General features: G+C 44.1%; 1 protein-coding gene across 3 annotated transcripts in view; it reads right to left on the bottom strand.

Moving 5' to 3' along the window:
• MCM8 (minichromosome maintenance 8 homologous recombination repair factor) overlaps positions 1-27305 on the bottom strand; it is a 71152-nt gene that overhangs the window by 21732 nt on the left and 22115 nt on the right. For all 3 annotated transcript variants that reach the window (XM_040351688.1, XM_040351686.1, XM_040351689.1), the window contains exons 4-14: positions 25378-25460; positions 23084-23230; positions 20890-20993; positions 19080-19278; positions 16095-16180; positions 14264-14415; positions 13115-13313; positions 9751-9781; positions 8090-8230; positions 7827-7968; positions 236-431 (exon numbers count right to left, since the gene is read on the bottom strand). In XM_040351688.1, the coding sequence (XP_040207622.1) occupies positions 236-431; positions 7827-7968; positions 8090-8230; positions 9751-9781; positions 13115-13313; positions 14264-14415; positions 16095-16180; positions 19080-19278; positions 20890-20993; positions 23084-23230; positions 25378-25460 (1480 nt within the window). The remainder of the gene's footprint in view (positions 1-235; positions 432-7826; positions 7969-8089; positions 8231-9750; positions 9782-13114; positions 13314-14263; positions 14416-16094; positions 16181-19079; positions 19279-20889; positions 20994-23083; positions 23231-25377; positions 25461-27305) is intronic.

Raw genomic sequence — 27305 nt, 5'->3', positions numbered from 1 at the left:
ATGCATAGTCCATTTCTGACTACCTGAAATTGCAAGTTCCCTGGCCATCATGCCAAAATTTCATGGCTTCCTCATTTAGGGATTCTGAAGATCAGAGATCCTAAATTCACTACCAGAGGATCAGCATGACAGTCTAGCAGGCAACCAGCAATTAGAGAAGCAGGTCACTGATAGCAGTCTATGCATTACTTTTGTCTTCTTGGGAATCCTTCCCTTGAATTGTCAGAATACTTACTTCAAATTTTCAGAGACGGTTTTGCCTTTGTTGTAGTGCCCACCCACTGGGTTAGCAGCAGCAATGATGGATGTCCTGGCGGGTAAGGTGCAAACAATCCCAGCCTTGGCAAGACTAATACTCTGTTGTTCCATAGCTTCTAATAGAGCCTGATGCTGAGCACCCATCTTGTCAAACTCGTCAATTCCACATATACCTGAATATTTAAAATAATAATAATAAAATAAATAAAATCAAATTACCGTAAATGGCAAAAAACAAACACACACACACACACACACACACACACACACACACACACAACCTTTGTGCTCACAGTAATCAATTTGCCTGCTTTAATTTTTGGATTTATTTGGCTTCTTTAGCACAGAAGCTAAGCATATGACTTCTAAAAAAGAAAAAAAGTCAGAAGCTCAGCTATTTTAAGAATTATGTATTAAACTGGAGGAGAAATGGGATAGTTGCCCAAATGGAAAGCAGCTTCTCGTTTCACTTTCCTAGCAAATGGAAAATGTAATCTAATTGGGGCAAAGGGCAGCAGTTCCACTCTTATTGCAAGTTTATGTGCAGCTATAAAAATGAAAAATAGGATTTTTGCACTCGCCGTAAAATCCTATCTTTGGCGTCCATTCAGGGACACAGGAAGTTGTAAACATCAGGTTATACTGCCTCCTACAGGAGGCTTGGATGCCGGCAAATTAAAAGTATAGAGCAGCCCAGGATATCTTCTACTACCAGCTTACCTCAGAGGGTGCATGATCATAAACAGTGTGGTGGGACCCGTGTTCCAGAATTACCGCCAAAGCTTGTTTGGCTGTACTTCTCCTGTGGATCACAGGAGTGCAGTTCGTTCTGCACTCCCGTGACCCGTTTTCAGTAGAGATCTGGCTGAAGTCCTCTCTCTGCTGACGTCACAGAGTCGGTCAAGGCCCCGCGTCATCATGACCATAGAGTTGGGATCAGCCTAAACCGACACCCGGCTCCGCCTCTCGGTGAGCTGTTGAGAGCTTGAGCCAAACACTCCTGCTCCCCTCCACAGCTTAGCGCTCCAGTGAGCAAGGAGGAGGCAGAGCAGAGAGCTGTGACCGACAGTCACCAGCTCTCTGCTCAGGGAGCTGCGAGAACCGAGCAAGCGAACACCATCGAAACCAATGTTGCATCCACCTAGGTAAGTATGAATACATTTTTTTTTTTTAAACCCCATACTTCTCTTTTAATGGACTTCAAGAAAATAATTTTATGGGCAGGGCCCCTAACTGGCAGTGAAGGGGCCCTAAAGCAAAGCATAGTAACCGCTGATGCCCTGAAAAGATGGGTACATGAAAGCAAATATCTGATGTCCACAGAAGCCAGAAAGTCTTCCTGAAGAAGTGGAGCGATGACAGATTTGATGGATGCCATGCAAAACTTCTGTACCCAAATGAAGACATACAGGAGCTCCGACATCCAAGTTTGGGCGGATGACCCCTTTGGGTTTGAAAACCGTGAACATGTTGGAGTAAAACCCCTGAAACCATTCTGCCACAGGAACTGGAGCAATTACAACTTGTTCCAGAAGACCTGAGAGGGCTCTGTGTATGTAGATTTGCTTATCCGTGCGGTGACACAGGAAGGTTGGAGGCGAGAGGGGGGGACACATGGCCAGGTTTGTAGCTCCGGGATACCACTTCCTGCACCCAAGCATCTGACATACAAGCTGACCCCCCTCGCACTCTGGAAAGTGAGGGTACAGCTTTGTGCCAAGAGTGGCTTATCTAGGGATTTGGCAGACTTAGGAGTGCCAAGACTTAGGGTGGACTGATGTCCAAGCTTCAGGTCTCTCAAAATGGAGGTCAAGTGAGAGGAGAGGCGAAAGTTACGTTTAACAGCTAGAGAGGGAGAAGATTTTGAAATCGGTTTCCGAGGCTTCTTCTGCTGGAGGAAGATTGGTGCCCTTGCTACCACACTCCATGATCTTATTGTCATTAAGATGATTGTCCTTGATCATATTATCAAGAGCATGCCCAAAAATATATTTTTGTCCCTCGATGGCCATGCAGATCAAATACTTATTTTCGCAAAGGTTCCGCAGTTTAGCACTTTAGCCAAGGTGCCTTATACGTATGTACATTCGTATGTTCAAGAAGCAGGGGGATCAACCACTGAAGTGGTCTAATATTTTTGAGGGGTTTTGACAAAATAGACATGGTATGCCAAAGTAAAGTCTGTTGCCCCTTGGAAAAAGTCCCAGGCTAAACCCAAAAGCTGAGCCTAGCGGTGACGTCATAATGTCCATCTGAAAAACCGAAGGTGGGCGCTTGTGATTTGCTCTCAGCTTGTTCTTGTTTTTAATTACATACAGTTATCTTTTAATAAACGCTGTTGGAATGTACTTCACTATTGTTTTTCTCCTCGCTCTTCTCTCTTGGCGTGTATAATACTGCCCGCTATTTGTGAGTTACATCCAGTGGGGATCCGAGCAGTGTCTTTGTAAACAGAGGGCCAAGCCATTTTTTGTAGGATAGAGTATGGTTACCTTCCATCCATTTGGGATTTGTCCCTAAAGCGCTGCTGGACCTCCTTACATTTGAGGACTGAGAATTTGGCAAGCAGCTGCGTGTCTTTATGATGGCTGGTGCTCAACATTGGTGTGAAGAAAGAATTACATCTCACGATGTACTTCATAAATGCATAATTTTTAATATAGTTATTATTTTGGGATCTGTGTATTTGGGGCTATTTTGATTTTTTGCCACACATATTTGAATAATATGTTGATTTGATCTGGCAGCGCAAAACATTTGATTATTTGTAAAGTAATAGCCAGGATCAAGTTAAAAGCAGGAACTGCCAAAGAAAACAGGACCTTAAAAAGGGGCTTCAAAACACTTATTGGTTGGACCCTTGAAGAAGGGGCTTCCAAGCACATATTGGTTGGACCCTTGAAGAAGGGGCTTCCAAACACTTATTGGTTGGACCCTTGGAGAAGGGGCTTCCAAGCACATATTGGTTGGACCCTTGAAGAAGGGGCTTCCAAACACTTATTGGTTGGACCCTTGAAGAAGGGGCTTCCAAGCACATATTGGTTGGACCCTTGACGAAGGGGCTTCCAAGCACATATTGGTTGGGTCCCCGAAGAAGGGGCTTCCAAACACTTATTGGTTGGACCCTTGGAGAAGGGGCTTCCAAGCACATATTGGTTGGACCCTTGAAGAAGGGGCTTCCAAACACTTATTGGTTGGACCCTTGAAGAAGGGGCTTCCAAGCACATATTGGTTGGACCCTTGAAGAAGGGGCTTCCAAACACTTATTGGTTGGACCCTTGGAGAAGGGGCTTCCAAGCACATATTGGTTGGACCCTTGAAGAAGGGGCTTCCAAACACTTATTGGTTGGACCCTTGAAGAAGGGGCTTCCAAGCACATATTGGTTGGACCCTTGACGAAGGGGCTTCCAAGCACATATTGGTTGGACCCTTGACGAAGGGGCTTCCAAGCACATATTGGTTGGACCCTTGAAGAAGGGGCTTCCAAGCACATATTGGTTGGACCCTTGAAGAAGGGGCTTCCAAGCACATATTGGTTGAGTCCTTGAAGAAGGGGCTTCCAAACACTTATTGGTTGAACCCTTGAAGTAGGGGCTTCGAAGCACATATTGGTTGGACCCTTGAAGAAGGGGCTTCCAAGCACATATTGGTTGGGTCCCCGAAGAAGGGGCTTCCAAGCACATATTGGTTGAGTCCTTGTAGAAAGGGCTTCCAACCACGTATTGGTTGGGTCCTTAATAACAGTTGCATCTTCCACTGGTATAATATTGTAGGGGTCTTGTTAATACATAAAAGGCAAGTAAACGCTTGGGGGAGATAATAGTTTGTCAAGATGCAAATAACCCTGATTTGGGCCATAAAGTCTTGGGTGACCATGGTAAAGACCTTAACCTAAAAGGGCAGATTAACCAGCCCCAGCCGCACCTGAAGGAGCTACAGAGGACTCGGAGGACGCCACAGACTATGAACAGAGGTCAACATGACTTCATGATGCCGATTTCAGTAGGTTAGCTAAAAGCAGCCCTGGAACTGACTAAAGTCTCTGTATGCAGACAGCAGTCAGGAGATGCTTTAGACCACGGGTCTCCAAACTTTCTCAAAAAAGGGTCAGATTATATTCCTTCAGACTTTAGGGGGGGGGGGGTTGGACTGTGGTCACTGGGAGTAGAAAATGCCCTAGCATAATTGGAAGTGGACCTTTCTCCATCATTGATGTCAGTGGGGTTAAATAGTGCCCCATCGTGGGTGCCATTGGGAAAAACGGTGCCCCCATCGTGGGTGCCATTGGGAGAAATGGTGCCCCATTGTGGGTGCCATTGCATAATGGGAAAGAGTGGAAACGTGCCACTCCACCTAGTAGATGAAATCATTGTGCAATCCCACAGCGTTAACCCTTTGCATGTTATAAAACAGCAGGAATGGGGTATAAAAAGGTTCCCAGCGATCTATGCAAATAATGTAGCTGCTGCTGCTGCTGCTCGATCCTATTGGCCCAATCACTGAGAAAAAATAAAAAAAATTGAAGGGAACAAAATGTGCTAGCAAAAATTGGTAGTAGGAATGGTTATCCTGGGCTGGCCTAAATTTTTATGTTTGCTAGTGTCCAATCCTCCCGTAGGAGGCATGGGCGTAGGAACCGGGGGGGACGCATCCCCCCCAGGAAATAATGCGGGGGGGACAAGTATGGTAAAATCCCCCCCAGGTTAGGATAGGGAGATCGTCCCCGGTTTTGTCCCCGGATCGCAGGCAGGGGCTGCCGAGTCCAGCTGCGGTCACTGCTTTTCTCCCCCTTCAGTGCCGATGTAGTGCGGATCCAGCCCCGACCCCTCCCCTACCCTCCCGAGCGGCGCACAGCTGATTGCACACAGACGTGCATAGCTGTGCTGGCTGCTCTGCTGAATGGGAGAAAGGAGCAGGAAGAGGGCGGGGCCCAGACTGACACTCGTGGCCACACTACACCCGACCAGCCTGCAGAGCCAGAGAGACTAAGTTGCATGTGATGGAGAGCCAGAACGACACAGTTGAGGTACAGGGGGGAGGAGGTAAATGTTACAGAGAGGGGGAGGTATAATATTCAGAGAGGGGGGGGGGGTGTTACAGTTTACAGAGAGGGGGAGGTTTAATATTCAGAGGGGGGGGGGGGTGTTACAGTTTACAGAGAGGGGGAGGTATAATATTCAGAGAGGGGGTGGGGTATGGTATACAGGTACTAACCTGGCACTGGATAGTCATAGATTCATGCTTTTAGTGCAGCTGATGGAAATGGGGAACAGGACTCTTATCTATTTATGTCATGTATTTACTCTGGCACTACCACTCTAACCTGGCACTACCACCTAACCTGGCACTACTGCCTAACCTGCCACTACCACCTAACCAGGCACTACTGTATACCACCTAACCTGGCACTACTGTATACCACCTAACCTACCACTACCACCTAACCTGCCACTACCACCTAACCAGGCACTACTGTATACCACCTAACCTGCCACTACTGTATACCACCTAACCTGCCACTACCACCTAACCAGGCACTACTGTATACCACCTAACCTGGCACTACTGTATACCACCTAACCTGTCACTACCACCTAACCTGGCACTACCACCTAACCAGACACTACTGTATACCACCTAACCTGGCACTACTGTATACCACCTAACCTGCCACTACCACCTAACCTGCCACTACTGTATACCACCTAACCTGGCACTGCCACCTAACCTGGCACTACCACCTAACCTGCCACTACTGTATACCACCTAACCTGCCACTACCACCTAACCTGCCACTACTACTTAACCGTCCACTTCCACTTATCCAGGCACTACTGTATACCACCTAACCTGCCACTACCACCTAACCTGGCACTACTGTATACCACCTAACCTGGCACTGCCACCTAACCTGGCACTACTGTATACCACCTAACCTGGCACTGCCACCTAACCTGCCACTACTACCTAACCTTCCACTTCCACTTATCCAGGCACTACTGTATACCACCTAACCTGCCACTACCACCTAACCTGGCACTACTGTATACCACCTAACCTGCCACTACCACCTATCCAGGCACTACTGTATACCACCTAACCTGCCACTACCACCTAACCAGACACTACTGTATACCACCTAACCTGGCACTGCTGTATACCACCTAACCTGGCAATACTACCTAACCTGGCACTACCACCTATCCAGGCACTACTGTATACCACCTACCCTGCCACTACCACCTAACCAGGCACTACCCTATACCACCTAACCTGGCACTACCACCTAACCTGGCACTACTGTATACCACCTAACCGGGCACTACCACCTAACCTGCCACTACTGTATACCACCTAACCTGCCACTACCACCTAACCTTCCACTTCCACCTATCCAGGCACTACTGTATACCACCTAACCTGCCACTACCACCTAACCTGGCACTACTGTATACCACCTAACCTGGCACTACCACCTAACCTGGCACTACTGTATACCACCTAACCTGGCACTGCCACCTAACCTGGCACTACCACCTAACCAGGCACTGCTGTATACCACCTAACCTGGCACTACCACCTAACCTGGCACTACTGTATACCACCTAACCTGGCACTGCCACCTAACCTGACACTACCACCTAACCAGGCACTACTGTATGCCACCTAACCTGGCACTACCACCTAACCTGGCACTACTGTATGCCACCTAACCTGGCACTGCCACCTAGCTTGCCACTACTACCTAACCTGGAACTATTGTCAATCACCTAACCTGCCACTACCAGCTAACCAGTTAATTGCCATGTGGGTTAATTTTTACTTATGCCATGTGGGTTAATTTGTACTTATGCCATGTTGGTTGGTTTTTACTAATGCCATGTGGGTTAATTTTTACTTATGCCATGTGGGTTAATTTTTACTTATGCCATGTGGGTTAATTTTTACTTATGCCATGTGGGTTAATTTTTACTTATGCCATGTGGGTTAATTTTTACTAATGCCATGTGGGTTAATTTTTACTAATGCCATGTGGGTTGATTTTTACTAATGCCATGTGGGTTGATTTTTACTAATGCCATGTGGGTTGATTTTTACTAATGCCATGTGGGTTGATTTTTACTTATGCCATGTGGGTTAATTTTTACTTATGCCATGTGGGTTAATTTTTACTTATGCCATGTGGGTTAATCTTTACTTATGCCATCTGGGTTAATTTTTACTTATGCCATGTGGGTTGATTTTTACTAATGCCTTGTGGCCCACAAGGCATTAGTAAAAATCAACCCACATGGCATAAGTAAAAATTAACCCACATGGATTTACCTGGCGAGTAAAAATGCTGTCCCCCCCAGATTTGTAAGGGTTCCTACACCCATGGTAGGAGGCCATAACTAATTATCTCCTGTACAAGCCAATATTGAAATAAAAGTATGCAAATGTTGTTATGGTACAATCTGATCAATTTTCCCAATCACTCCTTGCATAAGGAGCTTATGACAAGCTTTGGAAGCAAGGTCTGTGTTACAACGTACAAGTTGTAAAAGGACAATAAACACTTCTCATACCTTGGTCTCCCAAAATAAGAGCTCCAGCTTCCAAGGCAAAATCTCCTGTGGCGCTGTCCCTGCATAGGGTTACTGTCAATCCAGAAGTTGTAGTCGTGTTTCCACAAACATAGATGCCACGAGGGGCCACATTACAAACTGCCTGCAACATGATAATATATGGATCACAAATCTCTTTATTTGGAAATTCAGAGTAAATGTGTATGAAAACAAGCATTCCCTATAAATCCTTTACAATAAAACAAACCATGCATAATCCTTACCTGTAACATCTGACTTTTTCCCAGTCCGGGATCTCCAACCACAAGCATGTGAGGATCTCCACGAATGGGAATTCTGTTTTTATCATCCACATATTTTTGACAGCCTCCAAAGAGAGCAAGTGATAACCCGGCTTTAACCACCTGTGAAGAAGGAAGAAGAAAAAGAAGGAAGAAAGAAGAAAAAGAAGGAAGAAAGAAGAAAAAGAAGGAAGAAAGAAGAAAAAGAAAAAGAAGGAAGGAAGAAGAAAAAGAAGGAAGAAAGAAGAAAAAGAAAAAGAAGGAAGGAAGAAGAAAAAGAAGGAAGAAAGAAGAAGAAGAAGAAAATAAAGCTTTCACTGTATACTGTAAATATACTGTATATTACCAAAAACATGTTAGCACACAGAGTGTAAGACATACTAAGCTTTGGAAACTTACTCCCAGCTTAGTGTGGGTTTCCTCCATTAAGAAAGTGACAAACCCTTTTTATTTTATTTTATCAGATAATGGTTGTTGTATTCCTATACACATTACACATTAATTCAAAGCGTTCTCTGAATGGACGAGGTGGAGAAGCAGTGCGATGATGTCATGATCTTCATGTCGTCCAATCAGAGAACACTTTGCATTCATTGAGAAATGCAAAAGTTTTCCCTTAACCACTTGACCTCCAGAAGATTTACCCCCCTTCATGACCAGGCCAACGGGTAAAGTTTTATGAATTTTTAGCTATACTAGAACATTTAGGCCTGGATTCACATAGGAGATACGACGGCGTATCTCCAGATACGCCGTCATATCTCTGAGTCTGTGGCGTCGTATCTTGGCGCCTGATTCAAAGAATCAGATACGCCAGAATTTGTATAAGATACGACCAGTGTAAGTCGCCTACGCCGTCATATCTTAACTGCATATTTACGCTGGCCGCTAGGGGCGTGTACGCTGATTTACGCCTAGAAATATGTAAATCAGCTAGATACGCCAATTCACAAACGTACGCCCGGGCGTCGCATTACAGATGCGCCGTTTACGTTAGGCTTTTTCCGGCGTAAAGTTACCCCTGCTATATGAGGCGTAGATGAGGCGTACCAATGTTAAGTATGGACGTCGGGCCAGCGTCGAATTTTCCATCGTTTGCGTAAGGCGAATAGGGCTGTGCGTAATTTACATTCACGTCGAAAGCATTGGCTTTTTGCGGGTTAATTTGGAGCATGCGCACTGGGATACTTTCACGGACGGCGCATGCGCCGTTCGGAGAAAGCGTCATTTACGTGGGGTCACAATACATTTACATAATACACGCCCACATCTTCCACATTTGAATTAGGCGGGCTTACGCCGGCCTATTTACGCTACGCTGCCGCAACTTTGCTTTGAGAATACGGCACTTGCCTGTCAAAGTTGCGGAGACGTAACATAAATAGGATACGTTACGCCCGCACAAAGATGCGCTCTCCTACGTGAATCCGGACCTTACTATTCAGTCTGCCAATTCCTCTGGAAAAATATAATTTGGCTTTGACTGAATCTGACAATAGAGAGATTATTCATAACACACATTTAATAATGAACATAAATGTATTCCTGTGATCTCACTAGAATTAAAGCCAACCCTTTAGAGACACAACACACAGTACATTGTATTCAGAGTTTATAATGGTAATGTAAATATTGCAGCTCACCTCATGTCCATAGATCATTGGGCACAGAGAGCTAAGAACAAAACACAAAAGTAATAAAGTTAATAATTCAGACTCAACTGGAAATTGTTTATCAATCATATGTTACCCACTTTAATAACAGGCACTCCCCCCCCCCCCTTCCTACCCATGCCAATTTTCAGCGCTGTTGCAATTTGAATCACAATTGCGCGGTCATACAACGATGTACCCAAACAAAATTGTTATCATTTTGCTCCCACAAATGGAGCTTTCTTTTGGTGGTATTTGATCCCCTCTGGGGTTTTTATTTTCTGCTAAGCAAAAAAAAAAAAAAAAAAAAAAAAGGATCTCGGCCCCTTTTTCATTTCCGTTACAAAACTTTGTAAATAAGTACGTTTTCTCCTTCAAAGACGGGCACTGATAAGGCAGCACTGATGGGCACTGAGGAGGTGGCACTGATGGGCACTAATATGCGGCACTGATATGCAGCACTGATGGGCACACATAGGTGGCACTGATGGTACAGAAAGGCAGCACTGATGGGCATGAATAGGTGGCACTGATGCACATCACTGATTGGCAGGCATTAATGTTTGACATTGATTGGCATCAATTATGGGCACTGATTGGCATCAATTGCCGGCACTGGGTGGCATACCTTGTAGTCAAAAGTGGTGGATATCCCTGGTGGTCCAGTGCGGGCATCCTCAGGGGGGCTGCGCTGACAATCAGCACAGACCCCTACCGTCAAAAGGAACAGACGATCGGCTCTCCTCTACTCGCGTCTGACAGATGTGAGAGAGGCCGATACACAGCTTTTCCTGTTTACACTGTGATCAGCCGTGACTCTTTAACTAGGTTTGGAGTTGCAGTGTGTCAGACTGACACGCCACACCACCGATCGCCGCACCACAGCTAGTTATCATATGACGTCCAATCAGGCTAGCAGAACCATTTTGCCGACATCATTTTTCTAAATGGTGTGCAGCAAGTGGTTAAAGTGGAACTAATCCCATCGGTTTAGTTAGGCTGCTTTCACATTGAGGCGTGCAGCCGCGGTGACGGTATAGCCGCGCTATTTGTAGCGTTGCGGGCGGTATTAACGCGCTTTCCCATTGATTTCAATGGGAAGGTGCGGTATAGGAGCGGTGAACACACCGCTCCTATACTGCGGTAAAGATGCGGCTAGCAGGACTTTTGGTGCGCTCCTGCTAGCGCACCGCTTCAATGTGAAAGCCTTCAGGCTTTCACATTGAACACTACAGGGCATGATTTTTCATGCGGTATAGCAGCGCTATTTTTAGCGCTGTACCGCATGAAAAACGCCCCAATGTGAAAGGGGCCTTAATGGAATGTAACTGTCACATTGGTTGTGCTCTGAACCAAACTGTCAAACCACCAAATGACTGGGGTCATAACTGATCACATGTGCAGCACCCATGGCAGTTGAAGATCAGAACAAAGGCCAAAATGGGGGCTACCTTGGCTGAAAACGATATGAGAGTTTAGTTCCTCTTTAAAGTGTTCACCCTTTTGGTCTTTTTGAAATCCCCACTCTTTTCCCTCTTCTCTGTGCAGCGCTTCTGGGATGGACCAGATTGATTTTGATTGGTCAGCATCTGTACAGTGAATCATTCTGGTCCGTCCCAGAAGCCCCACACAGAAGAGTGGAAAGTGTGGAAATATGTCAAACATGTATGGGCAGGGTAAACCCCAATGCAAAGAAGCATTGCTGTTTACAAGGGTACAGCTGTGTTCAGCCATTCACTTGTAAGCATGCAGCTCCCTGTGCGCTGGAAAGTGCCAGGAAATTCGCACTAGGCATAAAAAATGCTGCCATAAAAAATGCTGCCAACTGTCTGTGTGCATAAATGTCAATTCTTTAAAAAGAACAATTAACTTGCGTTTCACATGCAGAGCTGCCACCAATTAAATATTAAAAGGCATTGTACTCTTTCAAATGTTTTGTTGTTTTAACTCGGTATTTGTGTAGTTCTATTCCCTGTATTGTTTGCCTTACCTTGTAATACTGGTCTCACATGTTTGTAGTGTCATGGCTGATCAATTCCTCTAGGTCCATGTATTCATTCACCTAGCACCCCTCAACCCTGCACTCGGTGCCTAGAGCACCCCTCAACCCTACACTCAGTGCCTAGAGCACCCCTCAACCCTACACTCAGTGCCTAGAGCACCCCTCAACCCTACACTCAGTGCCTAGAGCACCCCTCAACCCTACACTCAGTGCCTAGAGCACCCCTCAACCCTACACTCAGTGCCTAGAGCACCCCTCAACCCTACACTCAGTGCCTAGAGCACCCCTCAACCCTACACTCAGTGCCTAGAGCACCCCTCAACCCTACACTCAGTACTAGAGCACCCCTCAACCCTACACTCAGTACTAGAGCACCCCTCAACCCTACACTCAGTACTAGAGCACCCCTCAACCCTACACTCAGTACGTAGAGCACCCCTCAACCCTACACTCAGTACGTAGAGCACCCCTCAACCCTACACTCAGTACGTAGAGCACCCCTCAACCCTACACTCAGTACGTAGAGCACCCCTCACCTTTAAGACCCTACCACTGCTAAGAGTTTGGCCACACCCACATTTTTCCAGGGCTATGCGCACCGCAGCTCGCTCCCTCCTTCAAGTGTCCCTTATTCTGAAGTTCAAAAATTGGGGAGGTATGCCAATGTGCTATAGTGACTGTGGGGCCTGTTATTCCACCTCCATCCAGCCTACAGAATTGGCCATTAGGGGATGGACTGCTAAGCCAGAGGACCATGTGGTTTGCCAGGTTTAAGAGGAAGGCCCAGAGCATTGCTGGCCACCTCCAACTTGGTTAGCACAGAGTATGTGAGATTGATCACCATGAGGAGGACATCTTCAGTGTTCATGTGCTGAGGTTTGTACATGTCTGCTAGGTAAATAAAGCATCATTTTGGGTACAAAAGCTGTGGCATGTGTTATGCTATACACAGCGAGTAGAGTCAAGTTTTAAGCGCCCACTTTGCAACACCCACTATTTGTCAGTGTGGCAGGTTCGCTAATTTTTGTCTTCTGAGTACCCAAGACTGAACCCCCCTTCCCAGGAAAAATATCTACGACCCTGTTTCTAGGGACTACTTTCACATTCTGTTTTTAATTGTATTTAAAATATATAAAACAGTCTGTCAAGTAAATGACAGCAAGGTAAAGGGCAATCATTAAAATAAAAAAATAAAAAACACACCCTATAAGAAAGTTAATGCCACCAGACTTTAGAGACAATATTCTGCTTAGTAAAGTAAATGCCTAGTGATTGAGTTAATGGACACATAAATCATTAATGACAACTCACAACAAGGAGCCATAATGGCAGCGATATGCATTGTATACTTACTTGACTATTAATTTGAAGAGGCTCTCCTGTGCCTGGATCTCTTGAATAGCATAAAGGTCTTTCAGAGAAAAATCCATAGCTGCCCCATGCCTGGTGTTCTCATCGGTGTCTTTAGCTTTCTGACCTTTGCTGTTACTGACTGAATTTGCCTCGATGTACAACAGAAACATGCATTTATTGTTTTTATTTTTAAACCCTCCTATACAAAAGGAAATAATAAAAATTTGATTTTAAATTATTGAGTAAATGGCTGACCTTAAAGATTTACTAAACCCACAACAGTAAAAATCAGTCTGTATATGCAGTAAAGCATGCTGGTTATACTCACTGTGAAACCCAAGATGTTAATCCTCTGTATTGTGTAAAAAGGCGGTTTTAAGCGGCAGATCATTTAATATTAAGGAGAGATGGTAGCAAAATTCAATGATGTGCTGCACTGCATGTATTTTCTAAAAAATCTGCCGCTAAATACCTTATTTTATAGCGCCAACCGGCGCTCATGTGTCCAGCAGTCTCTCTCCTTTCAATCTCGAAGCTGACAGGAAAGTAGACAGAGCCGAGATATCCCCCGCTGACGTCAGCTGGGAGGAGAAGAGGAGAGAAACGGCCGGTCATGTGATCTCCGCTATATAATAAGGTATTTAGCGGTGGATATTTTAGAAAACACATGCAGTGCAACACATCATTTAAAATTGCAGAGAGGATGGTAGCAACAAAATGATCTTATGATACCAGCAGCCCTGGTACTAGCCGACAGGCAGGGAGGGGGGGGGGGGGCGGGGAATGACACAGAAGCACAGGCGGTGGATGATGGAGGCACGCAAACGGACCATGGTGTCAGGGCTCAGCAGCCATGAGGGGAGGTTTTTTTTAGATGTTAAGGGGGGCAAATGAGACAGCACAAGCACTGTGTTGTATAACATGCTTTAAAGGAGCAGGATCCATTTTATTGGGGTTAAAACGCTTTAAGTGGCCCTCATTCTTAAGATGGTTGAGCACCCCTGAGCTAGGGACTATGGAATTTGTAGTGTGCATAGAGCAGTGCACATATGACCAAAACAAATTTTTGGCGGCCGACAGGTTTACTTTATGAAAGAGGTCTCTAATAAAACAGTACATGTCTTTGTTTACCAAAAGGTTGCCACCTACCATCTTTGACATTAGACACTTTAACCACCCCTGTGATGGTCACCGTATCTCCAGGAACACAACTATCTGCTAAATCCTGGATCAGTTCACATTCAACTGTCCTTGGAATTCTCCCAGCTTCCCTCTGATCATCCAACATCAGCTCCTGGACTCTGTAACAGCAAACAGCTTTATGAAGCAAATGAGATTTTTTTTAACATCCTCATCATTTGACCAAGTATCAATGACACACAAGGGATTAAGATGATTAAATGTTTCCAAAGTACTTGCTAGAATAATAAAGAATATGAAAACACATACTGGGGATATACATTGTACCAATATATTATGTTGAAGTGGAAGGAAAAAAGTAAAGTCCTTTCTTAAAATACACAATAAAGACATTCTGTCCAATGTCTCCTTAGGGTACACACTAAAGTATGAGGGTCTATGAGGATAAAAGACCTTTCTTAGGGATCGTTTACATGGCACTCTCTGAAAAATGATACATGGTGGAATCATTTTTCAGAGGGCAATAGGAGCAGAGGCTGCAAAAAATGAATAAATAAATAAATAAAGTCCTAAATTGGGATTTTTTAAACAGTTTTCTTTTGCAGCCAAACTATAATTTTGTATGGGAATACTGTATCTAGGGATGCACCGATAACAAGTATTTTCACAAGTAGTCGTGAAAATGGTCCCAATACCAAAACTTTGCAGTGAGATTTGCATCCATACAAAATGAAAAGCTGCCAATCGCACTGCAAAGAATTGCATGAGATTTGAACAGGAACGCGGTGCGATTCCAGTCCGAGTCGTATGCACTTTCACGGATCGCTCATTTGTGAACCCAGGCTGGTCATAGTGACGTTCATACAGGAGCAGTGCAGGAAACCTCCCTGCATGATGATAACCACCAGCTCCCGTTCCCATCTGACTGTGGATGTCTGTGGCTGTGGCTCCTCCTGCCTCTATGCCTCTCCACTGGAGCTGTGCGCTGGCAGGATGTTAAAAAGACCCCTGCAGGCAGCATCTTTGGAGCGGTTTGTATACCACTCCCTCCACTGCTCTTGCCCACTGAAATGAATGGGCACCGCAGCCATACCGCTGGCAAAGCGCCACTGCAGTGGCACTTTGCGGGTGGTTTTAACCCTTTTTCGAACGCTAGCAGGGGTTAAAAGCGCCCCGCTAGCGGGCGAATACCTACACAAACATGATGGTAAAGCTTTACCACTGACGCCACCCGCTCCCCAGTGTGAAAAGGGCCTAAATGTACCACTGTCGCGGGCCAAGCAGTTGCGGTGTGGTCCAATTCACTTTTTTATACGACTTTCTTTCAAACCACAATATTTCTCATCCATGAGTGAAAGTACAAATCTTATTTTGCAACTTTTACAGCAATAAAATCTAAATGGCAAATATACAAGGCCACCGTGGTAATATATACACATCCTGAGATGTATTGTCATCCGTGAATAGAACAAACACCTGGATGATTCATCCGAGGCAGCGGAGAGGAAACCATGAACTCTCCCGCTCAGGTTCTGCATAATTGTATTATCAGCAATTCTTTCATATGGAAATATTGGCTGATATTTATAGCGGCTTCTTCAGTCACAAAAGTAGAGATACGTCTTGCAAAGCTCTGTTCTAGGAGCTCAAGCACGAAAACATACGGATGATGACTAATCGCTCTATTGTTCCAGGGCTTGTGTAGCAAACTCTTTGATGTTTAGAAGCTTTCATACAGAACAAGGATGTATAAAAATACAAAAAAGAAAGCTGAACAAAAGGACACCTATTTATACCGCACTACAAGCAAACTTTGTTTTAGCACAGGTGCTCTACTTACTTGATAGTCTGCCAGTCCACGGTCACTGTCAGCGGAGAACCTCGGTCTGGTGTGAATGAACGTCCCCGGCATTCCGCCACAGGACACTGAAAACACAAATTATCTGATGTTAGAGGGAGTTTTATTAAACCTACATACACTATATTACCAAAAGTATTGGGACGCCTGTCTTTACATGAACTTTAATGACATCCTAGGCTTAGTCCGTAGGGTTCAATATTGAGTTGGCCCGCTCTTTACAGCTATAACAGCTTCAACTCTTCTGGGAAGGCCGTCCACAAGGTTTAGGAGTGTCTATGAGAATGTTTGACCATTCTTCCAGAAGAGCATTTGTGAGGTCAGGCTTTGATGTAGGATGAGAAGGCCTGGCATGCAATTCATCCCAAGTGGGTTCTATCGGGTTGAGGTCAGGACTCTGGTCAGGTCAGTCAAGTTCCTCCACCTCAAACTGCACATGATACTCCTGTTTGAGCATCTACTTTTTCAGACGTCATTTTAGGCAATTTTTTTTCCCACATATTTTCGCACAATATGCAAATGAGCATTTGCACGCATCTGGGTGCAGGAGATGTAAATTACTCACCAAAAATGCAGATTTCTCCATTTTTCTTTTTTTTTAACTGAAGAATGCACAGACACATTACAATGAATGGGCTGTAAATGAATTTAGCCTAAACCTTGTGGACGGCCTTCCCAGAAGAGGTGAAGCTGTTGTAGCTGCAAAGGGCGGGCCAACTCAATATTGAACCCTACCGACTAAGACTGGGATGTCATTAATGTTCATGTGTGTGTAAAGGCAGGCGTCCCAATACTTTTGACAATATAGTGTATTTATCTGATCCTTCAGACTTATTAAAGTATTACTAAAGACAAAAACTTTTTTTCCAGATTTCAACAGGGTGGTTAGAACACCTGTCAGGTTTTTATTGCTGTCTGTGTGCCCCTTCGGGACGCGCAGAATCGCCGGCGTCACCGGGAACGCAAGTGAGGGAAAATCCACAAATTTTCAGGATTAGAGAGGAAATCTTCCAATGAGAACACTTGTTACCATGACATTCCTCACATTAGAAAGATATTCTCCAACTTTCTGTTGATCAGACAGGAAGTGAAGGAAAATTTCCCAAATGAGATACTGATTGTTTAATTTTTTTTTTTTTTTTTTTTTTTTTAAATACTACCAAAAACAAGCCCTGAAAGCAGTTTTAAAGCAGAGTTCCACCCAAAAGTATCCGCTGATCTGCTTCCTCCTCCCCTCCAGTGCCACATTTGGCGCCTTTCGGGGGGGTATGGGTACCCATTTGTGACAGGTACCTTTTTCCCCACTTCCGGGGGACAACACATCGGCGCGTCCCTCGGAAGTTCGGCCCTCCTGTAAAGCATTTGTATCTGCTGACTTTTTTTAACCCCCCCAGGCGGAACACCGCTTTAACTCCCCCCCCACCCCAATCTATCTAAAACAAGACTATGGGGTTGATTTACTAAAACTGGAGAGTGCAAAATCTGGTGCAATACCGCATGGGCCCAGAGGTGGGGGGGTGCCGGAGAGCCTCGGAAAGATTTGGAAACACTCAGGTACGGAGTATTTCCGAGTGATTCTGGCGCTCCCGCACCTCTGGCCAAATGCGGTACTGCACACCCCATTAGCTTGAATTCTGCTCGTGTTGCAATGCAACACTCGCAAACCGAGTCAGAATTAACCACTTAAGGACTGCTGCACAACTATATACGTCGGCAGAATGGCACGGCTGGGCACATGTACATATATATATATAAACAGTCCCCTTTAAGAGCCCAGCCATGGGTCGTGAGCGCGCCGCCACGCTCGCGACCAGGTCCGAAGCTCCATGAACGCGCCCGCGGACCCGATCACCGCGGGTGTCCCGCGATCGGGTCACAGAAGCTGAAGAAAGGGGTTAACCTTCCCCTAGTGGTTAACCCCTTCACTGCAATTGTCATTTTCACAGTAATCAGTCCATTTTTAATATCACTTTTCGCTGTGAAAATGACAATGGTCCCAAAAATCAGATGTGTCCGATGTGTCCGCCACAATATCGCAGTCACGAGGAAAAAAAAAAAAGCCGATAGCCATTAGTAGTAAAAAAATAAAAAATAAATTAATAGACATGCCATAAAACTATCCCCCATTTTGTTAACGCTATAAATTTTGCCCAGACCAATCGATAAACGCTTATTGCGATATTTTTTTTACCAAAAATAGGTAGAAGAATACGTATCGGCCTAAAACTGAGGAAAAAAAACGTTTTTTTTTAAATATATTTTTTTGGGGATATTTATTATAGCAAAAAGTAAAAAAATATTGCATTTTTTTCAAAATTGACGCTCTATTTTTGTTTATAGCGCAAAAAATAAAAACCGCAGAGGTGATCGAATACCACCAAAAGAAAGCTCTATTTGCGGGGGAAAAAAAAGGCGCCAATTTTGTTTGGGAGCCACATCGCACGACCGCGCAATTGTCAGTTAAAGCGACGCAGTGCCGAATCGCAAAAAGGGGCAAGGTCCTTAACCTGCATATTGGTCCAGGTCTTGTGGTTAAAAAGGTGCTCGTTATTTAAAATGCTCGTAAACCAAGATTCCACTGTACTTTTTTTTTTTAAACCTCTCTAAAAGTAGGCAATAAATAGTATGTGTTATTAAACTAGTTAGAGATCCTCTTCAGTGCGCCAAGCAAGCTCTCTGGCACGCCAAGTCAAAGACGGACATAGATGGATAGAAATTCGTATGGTTCAGCAGGTACCAGCTGAATTTCGTCCCATTTGTGGCGACCACTGCTTGACAGTCGACCATTAGCCACTGATCAGCGTATTCTTATATCAGGAAGTCCTGCTGTCAGAATACAATGTCTTGGCATTCCTCCATCGACCTCACTTGTGTAGATAAAGGATTTTTTATTTTTTCCCCCCCGTTTAGCCTGCTGAATAAAATAAATAAATAATATATGACCCACAGATGAAAGTAAAAGATTACCTTTGTTGGAAATGTGAATTTTCCATCAGGAAAAGGAAAGCTCTGCACATCTCTACACATGTTGCATACGAAGGCCATTTTGGTGCAGATCGGTTTAATGTTACTAACTCGAACCACCGTGCCACGCAATGCCACATATTTGCCATACAAATTAGCTCTGAGGTTTTTCAGAGGAATCAGTGGATCATAATTGTACACCCTGTGGGGAAAAAAATATATATAAAGAAAAAAAAATGTTATGAAGTCATGGAGAAAATCACCTAACATTTACAGTGCATCCAGAAAGTATTCACAGCGCTTCACTTTTTCTACATTTTTTTTAAGTTACAGCCTCATTTCAAAATGGATTAAATTCATTATTTTCCTCAAAATTCTACAAACAATTCCCCTTAATGACAACGTGAAAGAAGTTTGTTTGAAATCTTTGAAAATTTATAAAAAACAAATCTGATGTATACAAGTATCATCACAGCCTTTGCCATGACACTCAAACTAGAACTTCCGTGCATCCTGTTTCCACGGATCATCCTCGAGGCGTTTCTACAATTTGATTGGATTCCACCTGTGGTAAATTCAGTTGATTGGACATGATTTGGAAAGGCAAACACCTGTCTATAAAGGTTTCACAGTTAACAGTGCATGTCAGAGCACAAACCAAGCCACGAAGTCCAAGGAATTTGTCTGTAGACCTCCGAGACAGGATTGTCTCAAAGCACAGATCTGGGGAAGGGTACAGAAACAGTTCTGCGATCAGGGGAGAAGGGCCTTAGTCAGGGAGGTGACCAAGAACCTGATGGTCACTCTGACAGAACTCCGGTGTTTCTCTGTGTAGAGAGGAGAACCTTCCAGAAGAACCACCATCTCTGCAGGACTCCACCAATCAGTGTCCAGATGGAAGCCACTCCTCAGTAAAAAGGCACATGACAGACCGCCTGGCGCCAAAAAGCCACCTGAAGGACTCGGACCATGAGAAACAAAATTCTCTGGTCTGATGAAACAAAGATTGAACTCTTTTTGGATTTAATGTAAAGAGTCATGTCTGGAGAAAACCAGGCACTGCTCATCACCTGGCCAATGCCATCCCTACAGTGAAGCATGGTGGTGGCAGCATCATGCTGTGGGGATGTTTTTCAGTGGCAGGAACTGGGAGACTAGTCAGGATCGAGGGAAAGATGAATGCAGCAATGTCCAGAGACATCCTTGATGAAAACCTGCTCCAGAGCTCTCTGGACTGGGGTGAAGGTTCATCTTCCAACAGGACATGAACCCTAAGCACACAGCCAAGATATGAAACGAGTGGTTACAGGACAACTCTGTGAATGTCTTTGTGTGGCCCAGCCAGAGCCCAGACTTGAACCCGATTGAACATCTCTGGAGAGATCTGAAAATGGCTGTGCATCAACGCTCCCCATCCAACCTGATGGAGCCCGAGAGGTCCTGCAAAGAAGAATGGGAGGCACTGCCCAAAAATAGGTGTGCCCAGCTTGTAGCATCATACTCAATAAGACTTGAGGCTGTAATTGGTGCCAAAGGGGCTTCAACAAAAAGTATTGAGCAAAGGCTGTGATACTTATGTACATGGGACTTTTTTCCCCCCCCTTTTTTATTTTTAATAAATTTGAAAAGATTTCAAAACAAACTTCTGTTGTCATTATGGGGGATCGTTTGTAGAATGTTGAGAACAATAATGAATTTAATCCATTTTGGAATAAGGCTGTAACATAACAAAATGTGGAAAAAGTGAAGCGTTGTGAATACTTTCCAGGTGCACCGTATTTTAACTAAAAAAAAAAAAGAGGCAGATAATTACCTTGCATGTATGTATGGTACATCCACTATGGGGGTCTCTTCTAGTGGAAGACCCTCCTGCCCCTGCAACTCCACTGCATGCTTCTCCAAGTCTTTGGTTAACACCTGCAAATACAACAGCGCATTTTTGGGTTGTATAAATGTAATGCACAGGATCCTTTTTATCAAAGTGTATGAAAGAGGAACGATTTGTTCTGCCCAGTAAAACCAGACACTCCGTACTATGTAGGAAGAACAGTCCTTTTAAACTCGCCACACACATTAGATTGTTACAATATGCTTTAGATCGGGGATAGACAACCTTGTCACTCCAGCTGAGGTGAAACTACAAATCCCATCATGCCTCTGCCTCTAGGAGTCATGCCTGTAAGTGTCAGGGTCTTGCAATGTCTCATTTGGCTGGAGGGCCGAGGTTGCCTTCCCCTGCTTTAGATCGACCAACCACTATGTAGTGCAAGGGCCTGCCAGGTTGCATTCAGATTGATTAGTAGATTTATATAGGTCCTCATATTACCAGTTTTGGTAAATCTAAGGGCCCTTTCACACGGAGCGGATCAGTAATGATCCGCTCCGTGTGTCCGCAAAGCTCAGCGGGGATCCTCCGTAAAATCCCCGCTGAGCTGGCAGCTGACAGGGCGGTCCCCGCACACTGTGCAGGGACGGCCCTGTGTTTCCTCCGCTCTCATCTATGGGGGAATCGGACAAACACGGACCATATGTCCGTGTTCACATCCGATCCGATCCGGCAGACGGAAGAAAAATAGGATTTCTTCCGTCCGCAAATGCGGATATTTGCGGAGGCGGACAAATTACGGGTGTCAGCGGATGTTCATCCGCTGACACCCGTAATCACATAGGGACCCATGTATGTCCCGTTTTCATACGCAAACGGACGGATAAAAATGCGGACATACGGTCCGTACGTGTGAAAGGGCCCTAAAAGGAGACTGCACAGAGCTTGAACAGTAGGATTGTAACGTGTGGTGAGCTTTACATAGACAGTTCCTGTGCCACACACTTTGGTAAATAAGGGCAAGTCCATGGTTGGAAAATGCAGAAATGAAGACTGATGCTTAACTGATAATACAGAGTTTACAGGATAATTCTAAATTCCAATGAACACATGATATTTCCGATATCAAGAAGGGTTCTGCTGCCCGCTTGAGCAACTATTGTGACCACAATCATAGTCGTACGCTCAACAGCAATTATAGCTCCTGCAGAGCACCACAACTTTAAGAACTTTTCGTCTTTCGCTCCTTTGCACCTCCAGCAACTCTTCCACCCTCGCTCCCTTGGCCTCCAGCAACTCTTCCACCCTCGCTCCCTTGGCCTCCAGCAACTCTTCCACCCTCGCTCCCTTGGCCTCCAGCAACTCTTCCACCCTCGCTCCCTTGGCCTCCAGCATCTCTTCCACCCTCGCTCCCTTGGCCTCCAGCAACTCTTCCACCCGCGCTCCCTTGGCCTCCAGCAACTCTTCCGCCCGCGCTCCCTTGGCCTCCAGCAACTCTTCCGCCCGCGCTCCCTTGGCCTCCAGCAACTCTTCCGCCCGCGCTCCCTTGGCCTCCAGCAACTCTTCTGCCCTCACACTTTGCCCCTCCAGCAACCTTTTCGCCACTTGCACCCATCAACTCTTCACCAGTTACACTCTATCAACTCTTGAGTGCTCACACCCTTTCTCTCCAATGACTCTCAGGTGATCACTCTTTTTCAGCAACTATTTAGTGCTCACACTCTGTCCCTCCAAAATAACCACAAAAAAAATAAATTAAAAAAAATGCAAATAGTAAATTACTGCAAGAAAAAAAATTACTGGTAAAAATTATCAGCAGCCATTGTTTTATTAGCACACAAGACAGGAGATGTTCACTGTCCTATGAATAAAAAAATGAATATATTAAAACAAATAACATGATTTTGATGCACACAGTGTAACATTCAATAAGTACAACACTGGTTTCAAGACTAAAGAAAACGACTTCATAATAAAATAAATCACAATTTTGCTGACAGCATAATAGGGTTAAAAAATTATCTGACATGTACCAAGTAATCTGCAAATTAAGTTGTTCCATTGCTTAAGAAAACATTAAAGCAAGCTCTAATAGATGGAGAGCATTAAATCTGAGCATTAGGAATGCCAGCTGTGGCCTACCCGCTGGTCATTACACTGCAAGGAGGTTTTTCGCACACACCTGGTGTATTGCTAGCCCCATGCAATCCAGAACTTTTTCAGGCATCTCTTTCAGCTCAGTGGAGAGGGAAACAGATGCTTTAAGTGCATCATCTTCCAGGAGCTCCTTGTAATCCACAAGAATGCTTCCATTTCTTTCAATTTCATCCTGGAAAAAAAAAAAAAAATATATATATATATATATATATATATATATAAAAAAAAAAAAACACACACACACACACACACACACACACACACACACACCTTATTTCCAAAGCACTAGGACTAATACACTATATAGCCAAAGTTTGTGGACACCTCACACCATTACACCTACAGTATAGTGCCAAAATACAAACATGTTATAGACCACATGTGTTAACCACAAGGCCCGTGGGTTGAATTCAGCCCACCAAGCCGCTTCATTTGGCACTCGCACCCCACCTTCAGCTGTGGCTCTCCCCTCGTCTCAGCAGTCAGTAGCAGAGGAAGACAGAACGCCTCTGGCACGAAATGCCTCCAACACCTATGGCTGTCTGCTTTGATAGCTTCCCAGCATATAGTTATATAGGTGAATTTGGCCTTGTGTCCAAAGCTGCCTGAGCCCATCCCTACTCCACACTCAGACCATGGGGGAAGGTTTACTAAAAATTGTGCAGCTGTGTATAGTAACCAATCAGCTTCTAGGTTTTAGACCTGGTTCACATTGATGCTACGTTGAAATTGCGCTACTTCACTTGAAGTGGCGCGATTTCAAAGTAGCAAGCTCAGCGCGATTTCAGCTGCTACTTAATAGATATCTGTATTGCTTTGTGCACAGATGTCTATTGAAATCGCACCTGAAATCAGCAAAAGTAGTGCAGAAACTACTTTTTCAAAATCGGTGCGGCGTCGCAAAATTGGTGTTGCACCAATTGGAAGAATGCCATTGCCTCCAATAGGCTGCGACTTGTAATGCGATTTGCTCTCTCAAATCGCATGATAAATCGCTCCAATGGGAACCTGGCCTTAATTGTCAAAGTGAACAAGTTGAAGTTAGAAGCTATGCACAGCTGCCCCAGATTTTGTGTGCACCAGTTTTAGTAAGCCTTATGCCCCGTACACACAATCCGAATATCGTATGACTTTTTTCGCTTAGTAGTCGCAAGTAGAAATTAAATAGGATATTAAAAGTCACGAAAAGTCTTGTACGGCAGAAAAAATAAATAAAATAATAATAATTCGGAAGTGAGGTCATGTGTTGTAATGTATTTGTATTGTATTTTCAGACGACAACTGTACTGACTAAAAATGAAAACCATACAATCTGGTATCGTACGAGGAAAGTTTTTAATGTCCGATAAAATAATCGGATGAACGGTCATGATCGGCTCTCGAAAGCTCTGTATGATTCTTCCTCGGACGACATTTTTAGTACGATATTTGGATCGTGTGTACGGGCCACTACCGCACGTCTTTAGGAGGTATCCCTGGTGTGGAAGAAGTTGAAAGGCCTGTGCAAAGCCCTTACCTTAATCATTTAACCAGCTTGAAGCTGTCGATATGAGGATTTAGGAGACCCAAAAATAAAATAAAAATCAGAGAGATAAAAGCAGGAGAGACCTTCTGGTGTAGTATTGTCAGTGTAAATCGAAGGGTGGAATTATGGAAGAAATTGGTGTAGAATAAGAGGTCTCACTTCTGGTTAGGCTGCGGGGAACCACAGAAGTGGTGTGCCCAACCCTATAAATGGGCATGTATAGAGTGCATAGGTCTCCATGTAGGCACTTGGAGAAGGGTGGAACTAAATCGGAAACTGCAGGCTGGACCAATATCCCAATACCAGCCTTTGAATTGGTAAAGCAGTTTTGAAATAACCACCCAGGTCATAGCTTAGGAAAATTGTAACTTCATTATATTAAATGATTAAACAATATACTGTAGGCGTTTTCTCGCTCGCTGCCACTTTGTACATGTGGTGTAACACAGGCTTGCTCGGGCTGACCTGAAGAACACTCCGTACAAAGCATTTATGGTTGTTTGCACACCAGGAATAATAGCACCTATGATCTTTTGGAGGAAGGGTTTTTAGAGATCAGGGGAGGCATCTAAAAGGACAATAGCACTCCGGTGGAAGCTCAGCAGCCCTTAGCTTCACCTTAAAATGTGGTATATAGCATAAAACATGCAAAGACTTCTTGCCTACCTGTGCTTGATGGTGAAATTTAAACAAATAATTTTTGACATTCATTAGGAAGATTGATTGCGACTGACAGGAACATTAGAGTGTGCAGTTCAATGAGCTTTGCATTAAAATAAAGCTTTTAAACTTACCTTGTCATAATATTCAATGTGTTTTGTGAAGAATCTTTCAAAGGCTTGAACTTTTAACACAAACGGGGAATTGTCACTGTAAGCTGGCAAAACACAAGAGAAAAGGGAAACACAGTTAAAGCGGAGTTCCGGCCACAATTTCACTTTTTAAATATAAATACCCCTGTAATACACAAGCTTAATGTATTCTACTACAGTTAGTCTGTAAACTAAGGTCTGTTTTGTTAGGTTGTTACAGCATTTAGACACTTTATAAAATAGAAATTGACTGGAGACCATCTTAAGTGTGGGCATCATGAAGCCAGACTGTATGACTTCCTGGATTTCAGCCTTGCAGATCTCGCACATGCTCAGTGCTGCACAAGCAGTGTAATAGTTTTCAGATCAGGTTTCAGCACCTGTACTGTCCAAGTCACATGATTCGAGACTGGGGAGTGCACAGACTCCTGGAAAGTTACACCCACTACATTTCCAGGAGTCTGTGCGGTGTAGGTTAAGCACCTAGGTGCAGGAAGAAGGAAGATTAACTATTCTGCCTAGCAACAACACTTTGAAGGCATCTAAAAAAAATAAAAAAATTCTTAAAGGACTAATGACATTTTTTTAAAACTACTAATGTAATGTTAAATTTATGGGTGGAACTCCACTTTAATGTATACTCTGTACATAACATTTGAATGCTCATTAAAAAGGATAGCTTCTTCTTTAGGTTCGCATCTCTTGGTTTAATATTGTAAATGCAAATACAACCCAGTACTGCAGTCTTCTTTCCATCTCCTTGGTCCTCTTGTGCAGTGGCATCCACAGAAGATTTAAAAATGGTGCCAAGTTTAAAAGCGGAACTTTCAGTAATTTTTCAACTTTCCATCTATTGAATGTACCCCTACTCATTTACATAGGGGAGCCCTTGTTAAAGGGGGCTTCTAGATTCTAATAAGCCCCCTGCCCGCAGATCCCAAAAAAAACACCAGCCAGGGTTGTAGGGATACAAAATTAAATTTGGGTACAAACTTTGCATGATTGCGCAATTGTTAAAGTAGCGTAGTGCAGAATAGCAAAAAATAGCCTGGTCATAAAGGGGGTAAAACCTTCCAGAGCTGAAGTGGTTGATATAAGGCTGTAATCAGGCAATTACACTTCCTCACTTCCTCCCCTTGTTTTTCTCCTTTTCCCTCCCCCCTTTTCTCTTCCTCTACGATTCCCCCCCCCTTTTTATCCTCCCTTCCCCCCTTTCCCCCTTCCTCTTAATTCCCCCTCTTCCTCTCCCCCCGCCCCCCCTTTTTCCCCTTTCTCTCTTCTTCCTTCCCCCCCCCCCCCCTTATACCCTTCCCTGCCCCTACCCTGCCCAGCCCACCGATTCTATGGGGTTAAACATTCTCTTATATACATACATATTTTTATATTGCTTATTTACACCCAGACCTTCACGATCAACCATCCCCTTGCCCGCCACGGGGGGACCCCCCGTAGGTCGCCTGGTTCCGCGCATTATCAATTGACTAATTCGGTAAGCAACTATCAATGTTTTTTATCAATTATTACTGTATTGCTGATGTTTGTTACATATTCTTATTGCATTACTCTATAGATTGGCTGTCCTGACGAAGCGTAAACCCCGCGAAACTAGTCGACGTTGACCAATCAATGAATTGTACAATTATTTGTTTTGCAATTTTTATATATCAATAAACTTTTTTATATCATTATGTTTTATGCATATTTATCAGTACCGCGATAGTCCCCCCCAAACCATTTGAGTGGGTAGCTCCAGGTCTAGCTTCAGCTACTAGCCCTCCGCCCCTACTCTCCCCCATTTTCTAAAAAAAAATAAACTTATTTAGGAATAAAAGGGTGTTTTTATTTATATTATATATATATATATATATATATATATATATATATATATATATATATATACATATACATAT

Source organism: Rana temporaria, chromosome 4, assembly GCF_905171775.1.
Source record: "Rana temporaria chromosome 4, aRanTem1.1, whole genome shotgun sequence".
NCBI classification, from domain to species: domain Eukaryota; kingdom Metazoa; phylum Chordata; class Amphibia; order Anura; family Ranidae; genus Rana; species Rana temporaria.
This window is presented reverse-complemented; position numbering and strand designations above follow the sequence as displayed.